At 41.5% G+C, this 7,377-nt stretch overlaps 1 protein-coding gene across 2 annotated transcripts; it reads left to right on the top strand.

Moving 5' to 3' along the window:
• The first annotated feature begins 494 nt into the window (after window positions 1-494).
• On the top strand, window positions 495-5,262 carry ccdc169 (coiled-coil domain containing 169). Of its 2 annotated transcripts, none has more exons than XM_035625617.2 (8): window positions 495-635; window positions 729-811; window positions 1,251-1,361; window positions 1,939-1,979; window positions 3,132-3,230; window positions 3,710-3,763; window positions 4,238-4,320; window positions 4,931-5,262. In XM_035625617.2, the coding sequence occupies exons 1-8, from the start codon at window positions 559-561 to the stop codon at window positions 5,127-5,129; spliced, it is 747 nt and encodes a 248-aa protein (XP_035481510.2). In that variant the 5' UTR covers window positions 495-558; the 3' UTR covers window positions 5,130-5,262. The 2 variants fall into 2 exon arrangements, with proteins under 2 accessions (XP_035481510.2, XP_035481511.2); XM_035625618.2 differs by having other exon boundaries at window positions 4,238-4,314; window positions 4,931-5,260.
• Window positions 5,263-7,377: the final 2,115 nt, after the last annotated feature.

Raw genomic sequence — 7,377 nt, 5'->3', positions numbered from 1 at the left:
GCCCAGATAAAAATATTAAAATTGCATTGACAATGGAAGTGAAGCACAATTTAATGTGTAATGAGATCACACCTGAATGAATTATTAGTGCAGTTGTTCGTCAAATTCTGGTGCCTGTGTTCAACTGGGAGCTGAGGTGATCGTGAAGCAGCCGGAAGGAAAGATCCAAATGTGAGTAATTTCTCTATTGGAAATTCAATAGTCAATACTCAAGATAAATAACTGGCTTTCAATAGGCCATTGATGTAGGATGTCAAAGTGAGGGCTCTGTGTGGAGAGGAAGTTTATTTTCAGGCCCATTTAATGAGCTTCATAAAGTGACATTAGTGTTTGAAGAAAACAGATAGGAAGTAGACATCGTTAATTATGTTGTTTTTTTTTATCATTTCAAACCAGGGAGGAGGTTAAAAACTTCTGTTCAAACTTCCCGCAAAATCCGCTCCCTTATTTCCGACGCCGCCTGAAGCGGTCGGAAGCAGCGGTTCCCATGGAAACCAGCGATGCACAAACTTCTCTTCAGACGACGTTTTTTTTCTCTCTCTTTTTTCCCCCAGAAACATGGCCGCAGAGAGCGACTACGGCAAATACGACCTGGCTCGCCTGCAGGCAGAGCTCGAGCACGAGAGGGAGATGAGGTGGGTTTGTCTGAAGGAACTTCGGAATGACATGTCCTCGTTCTTTCCCCCCCCACTGTGACCAATAGCGTCGTGTGGCTCTTGGTTTTTCAGAGAAATGCTTGAGGAGTCCGTGTCCGACCTGCGGAGTACCATGTGTGAGCTGCAAGAAAGGCTGCACAGTGTCGACGGGGAAGGTGAGTGGACGTGTCACAATACATATTTTACAATATGAGCCATATTGTTTAATATGCTAAAGTGAACCCAGCCGAGATGCTGTGGAATGAGGGTCAGGAGAGCAGCTCACATCAGACAAACTCAGAACAGGTCCGTCTGCAGGTCTGAGCCACAAATACAGAAAGAGCTTGTTGGAGGCCAAAGGAATAATCCAAGAAAGATTATAACATGTTGCGTGCCGGGTTATCAGTTTAGGAACATTGTATTTCTTTACGCGTTTACACGTTACACGGTTTTTGCAGAAAACCCAGTTTATTCCAAAAGGTTCTGTTTTCATGCCACATTTACATTTCTTAACATCGTGATGACTCATGAGCCATCATGCCGGCCTCCAACGCTGTCACTCTTCAGTGTAGTTTGCAACGCGGTGTGTCCTCTGTTTATTCACACGTGTGCCAGGTAATGAGTGGAAGACGCGGTATGAGACGCAGACGGAGCTGAACGGACAGCTGGAGAGACAGATCTCACTGATCCACGAGCGACTGGAGGACCTGCGAGGCAACCCCATGGGTACGTTCACAGGATCAGGTCGGCTTTTGAGGGAGTTCATGCCATAAAGAACATTTGTTACTGTAGCTTTTATTGGAGTACAGCATTATTTACATAATATTTACACCGAGACTTGTGTCTTTGCAAAACATCAACAGTTGAGCTATGTATCAAAAACCACTTTGGGGAAAAACCACGACAATACACACAGCATGATGTTTGGTCACCTTGAAATAAAAATGAACCTTAGTTTCTTCTGTCTGCTCCGAACAAAGATGAGGGGTGTTGAGAGAAGCTCATAAAGAACTACATACCTATAGTAAGTGAGCCATACAAATATATTTCAGGATCCCTCACAAAATTATATTTAAGCACCTGTTACCGTGGCCAGGACCTAACTTTGGTATAAAAAAAAATCATAAAAAAACCAACCATAACTTTTTAAGTAGCCCTGCTGGCATTCACACAGACAAACCGAACCAATCCCATAAACTCCTTGGCAGAGGTAAAAATATGTATTCATCCATCTTCATCTCAAGCAAGTTTGTACTTCTTGCATGCATACATGATGTTAACACAGCCTGTTGCTTTTTCACAGATCGATTGGCCGCCATCCGGTCGTATGATGACATGCCAATCGTGAGTGGTCTGTTTTTGCCGTATTCATGTTTTGTGGAGTTTTGTCAAGCGCAGAATTAAAAAAGAAAGAGTGTATATAAGAATAGAGGCACATACCAGCAGAGAGAGCCAGAGACACAGAATGAGGGGAGACAGGGATTGTAGCGCCCCCCCCCCCCTCCTCCGCTGATGCAGGCCGAATAAACCAGAGTTTAATCACAGCACTGTAATCACAGGATTACACACCATAGGAGAGGGATGCACACTAATTACAATGGTTTAAAGCAGATACTCGAATTCGCACCACACCCCGAACGTTGCACAAATACAGTCTAAATGTGTGTGTGTGTGTGTGTGTCCTTGTGCCTCAAGGCAGAACTAACAGATGCTTATTAGTGAATCCAGGGAGGGACTGCAAAGCTTGTGGACTGAAGATCAAACTGTGAGCATGACACTAAGTCAGAATGTAGATTATTTAATAACAAGTGACATGAGTAAATGTTAGGGCCGCGTTTTCTGTAAAAAAAACAATAACAGATACTTATGGTGTTCCCAGCTGCAAAGAAAGAGTCATCCGATACCTACTGTACCTCCTGTATGCTTTTATGGTGCATCCGCTGATTAATTTATTTCTGTTAAACATCATAACGGATAACCTTCAATCACATGCACCCTGGATTTGTACATATCCTCTGCTTTGTGTGGAAAATGTAAGGGGCTTTGCAAACGCTGATTAGGAGGATTACAATGAAAATTAGCATCATAAATATATAGATAAACAGGATTAATGAATGCCTGCATGTATTTACGTTTTTGCAAATGCGCCCATGTAAATGTAACTGCAGCCATTTGTGAAATACTTGGCTGAGTCGAACATTTACCATAGGCGTTGATACATTTCAAATGCTCCATGCTCAGACACAGCGGTGTCCACAGTGACATTCATTATTGCTTATGCTTATTTTAGGGACACAATAACAAGGACAACCCAGAAATACACCGGGTCTCATTGCTCTGCACAATTAATCTCACACGGCCTAATCCACTCTTGTGCTTGTGTGTTTCCTGCATTAACTGTTCTGTTAGCGTTTAATCCTTGAACATAGATAGTATCAATTGATTTATGCTTTGCCTCTTTGTTGTGAATTTCGAACTAAACACGCTTCCCTGCAGGAAACACTGAGGCAGCGTGTGAAGCTCCTGAGTGAGGAGAAGTGTGACCTCCAGGGTCAGCTGACGGACTGTCACCTCACGACCGAACAGGAGGGAAAGGTGCTGCTCTCCGTTGTTCTAGTTCTAGAGGGATATTGTGTTGCGAGTGTTGCTGAAGGTCACAATGTCTGCTGGCCCAGTTTTACTTTTTCTTGGACAAGCAGCTTGAGATTCCGCCAGGTAATAAGTACATATTTGAATTACCACCATTAGCAAAGGATTGAAAAAGAGATTTGTCCGATTTTACTTTTTTTTCCCCAGCAAACATTTGATGCAAAATCGAACCTTGACCTTCGTCTCGTGCTGCTACGACTGGGCCAATGTGCTCTTGGTTCTAGTGATTTGCCTCTTTGTTTATTGTTCCTGCTCGACAAACAGCAAAGATATTAGATGCGGGTTTAACACGCAGCATGTGCAACCAGTAAATCCGCGTTGTAAGCCGTTGCTCATTAACATTGCAGAAAATACGCACACAAGCACTTTACCCACGAGCACACGCACAGATTACTGACGGCTTTTCTGTTTCTTTCATATGTCAGGCATTCCATAAAACCAATGATGAGAGGCGGGCATATCTTTCAGAAATTGCGAAGGTAAGCGGTCCCTTTCATCCGTGATAATAGAGGTGTCCGCGACTCCTGACAGGTCAAACCAGTCGCTCTCAAGGCAAATATTATGACTATCAATCATTGAATATTCAATGTATGCCATGCTGAAGAATTGCTGCCACGGTAAAGTGCACCACAAGGACAGTACAGTACAGAGAGCAGGTCTAATTATGATTTCTCATTCATCCCCGGGTGCTCTTCTCTCTTGTTATGTCATAGGTGAGTCTCTGTTCAGTGAAATAACTCAGTCAAGGACTTTCTGCTTAATGCTGCAACCACAGCAGTTGCGAGGGAACTCAACTACATTTCTCTCTTAACACTTTGGAAACACATCTTTTACATTTGAAGTGGCATTGTACGACACGCGACTGAGCAAACAGAAGCACACATGCAGTACATGTGCAAACAGTACGTTCTATGTGTCTGGAGTGCATTTTAATGGACTGTCCACTGTCACAGCTGTCCTCCACCATTGAAGCCCAAAGAAGACAGTACTCCACTCAGCCACAGAGGGCGCCAGACAGCAAACTGAGGAGGTACAGGTGATGGACACATTAATAACTTGTATTTATCAGCTTCACAAATTCAAATCACAAGGTGCTTCACAAGGCAACAATTTAAAACAAATAGGTCATCAAATCATCACAATCAATTTTCACCTTCAGTCAGCTGGCAGATCATATTCAAACATACACACACCAATGGATTAAGATACAGGACACATTATTTAAAACATTGAAAATACCAAATTGAAAGCAGCTAAAGTGCATTCAGGGTCAGGTGAAATGCAGAGTTGTTACGTACACAATAATGTTATTGCCTTTAAGCACATTTTTAATCCAGCTTTATAATGTGATTATGAAAAAATATATAATAGGGAAGATCTTGTAGAGTGTCTTCAGAGTGAAGGGAGACAAAGCCATACCAGAGAAGAAACCAAACAAGACACTAAAATCAGTTAGTTGACTCTTCACGAACTGTGAGTAAATATCAGCGTAGAGTTTCTGGGTGAACCCATATTTTTTGGGGAGGATTAGACTTACTTTTGCAGTTGGTGTACAATCTCCTGATACGTAGCTGATAAATGAATCATGCTGTATAAATCAACACAGAATTCATTCACTTACTGTGGTCTTATCTCTTGGTGCGTAGAGGGAAGCAAAGCCGCAGGAATGCAGAGGCTTATTCCAAGAAAGGGAAAGAAAGGGAAGAAGATGGAGGAGGAGGAGGAGCGCACGTGAAAGGAGGAGGTGGTTGTGGAGCGTCAACAGCCCAGAGAAGAGAAGAAGAGAAATCCCTGAGGGGAAGCAGGTTACCCACCCTAAAGCACTACCTGAAACACAATCCTTAGTCCTGGCTTAAAATATTTCTTTAAGAAATATAGTTATGTAGAATAGTTCTTTAAAATATCCCGTATTGTTGCTTTTTCTGGGTATGATGGAATGGTTGCAGGAGATATTTTCTATATATATATATATATATATATATATATATATATATATATATATATATATATATATATATATATATATATATATATATATATATATATATATATATATTTTCTATACATATGTCACGCGTGTGTCTGCCAGCTTCCTATGGCTTTGTTCACATTTCTCAAGGGCTGATTATGAAGATGCAGTTCAGGTTGTCATGTGCCACAGTCAGTATTATACTTCAGTGTTTCACTGAACCCATGGTATAAAGTGTCACATTAATAATGAAGTTTGTGTTTTTGTTGTTTTTTTTCTACATGGAAATGTTTTACAGGAGGGTGTACAGGCTTCGAGTGCAGTGAGGTCATCTCCTAAGGTGGCAGAAAGCTGCTGGGTCTGACATTTCTAGTGTCACCGCCGTTTTTGTTTTTGTTCCTCCTATTCTTCTATATATATCTTTTACAAAGCACCTCCTACAACTTGCAATTACGTAAGCAGCACGACATCCACCACTGTTCTCTGTGCATGTAGTTCATCTGCAGAGCAACCGGTCTCCCCCGTCCCACCCACTGACCACCTCTACAAATGTGGGTGTATGAAATCTGTATGTGTCCACGTGAGACGCAGCGTGGTGAACATGAAAATTGCCAGGAGTCGTTTCATTCGTGGTTTGTGAAGAAGTGCGGAGGATGGGTTCGGCTCCTGTCCGCCTCAAAACTCTGAGCTGAAGCAACATCTTACAGGCGAAACCAGCATGAATTCATAATTCTGTCTTAACCTTTTTTTTAGCTTTATATAATGAAATATAACTTTTACTGTTCACCGTTCGCTCTGTAAGTTCAGTGATGTCCTATTGATAAGCTTTTGGATTCTGACCTAAAACTAGGTTTTAAGACAAGGAATTCCACCTCCAACACATTTCTCACACAAATAAATAAAGTAAAGTACCTGATAGCAATTAAATTAAAGTTGTTTGGTTTTCCCCCAAGCTGCATTTCAAGCGCTCCATATTGATGTCCAATCAACTAATTATGATGCAGTTCCTCAAATAGGGTATAATCACAGAATAATTGATTGATTGATTGATTGATTCAATAAAATAAATCACCATGTGATGCTCTAATTGCCACAGGAGACATTGTTTTCCCCCCGCCATTGACGTAGGTACATCGAAGTATATTTTTCCTTTACTTATTACATTTCTCAGTTTCTGGCTGAGTTGGTGTACGATCCTGAATGTGCTGCAGTGAAGGGTTGTTTATCTGAGATTAATGACTTCCTTTAATGATAGCCAGGCCGTGTTGGTTGCCTTATGGAGAAAAAAAAGAGCTCATTTGCAGCACGCCACATTGCTCTTTCCCTCCTTTCTCAAGCCCGCCTTACTACAAGTCTCTGCGCGCTGCCTCCCCCTCTGCTGACAGGTGAAACATGGTGACGAATCACTACGCTATCTGTCAAAACACCATGAATCACACTGCTGCTGCCTGCACTCGCTATTTCTGTTAGCTGTTCTCACTGTACTCGCAGTATGCTGCAAAAAGGTGTAGTGTACGTGCAATGTGTATGTACAGTAGAGAAGCGTGCATGTGTGCATTCACATATGCATGCACGCGAAATAAATATGCATATGAGTTGACTTACCTAGACGGACTTTTTGGCCATCTCCATGTTCACACAGAGCGTGCCGTGCAAAATTCTGAAGAAATTTATTGTAGCATAAAGATACAATAATTACTAACAGCATCTGTCAACAGTTTGTGGGGGGCCGGCTTTTTAATTTCTCTCTTGAGCTCTTAAGTAAAGACAGATTTCCTTTTCACAGTTATTCTAAATGGGATATACCGCTGCAATGGTCATTAGTCCAACTATCCGAATCTGAATGAGCTCCAATTCTTTGTTTATCATCATTCACCTCACAAAAATGCATTTTTGTGCTAAGTTATGTTTTTACTTGTTATGTTAGTGGTGCTGAAGCAACTATTAGAGTCCAAAAAAGTGGAAATCAGAGTCACTGAGACCGTCTTGACATAAAAAAAGGCTCTTTTTTTTAATGAAGCATAACGGATCATGAAACTGTCCACTCAACATTAAATGTGCTCTGCATAGATTCATTTGCAATTAAAATAAATTGTTTCTGCACAGACACTTTGATAGCCTTAC

This window comes from Scophthalmus maximus, chromosome 2 (assembly GCF_022379125.1).
Source record: "Scophthalmus maximus strain ysfricsl-2021 chromosome 2, ASM2237912v1, whole genome shotgun sequence".
In the NCBI taxonomy this organism is placed as follows: domain Eukaryota; kingdom Metazoa; phylum Chordata; class Actinopteri; order Pleuronectiformes; family Scophthalmidae; genus Scophthalmus; species Scophthalmus maximus.
Note: the sequence above shows the minus strand (reverse complement) of the source record. Positions and strands in the feature narration are given on the sequence as shown.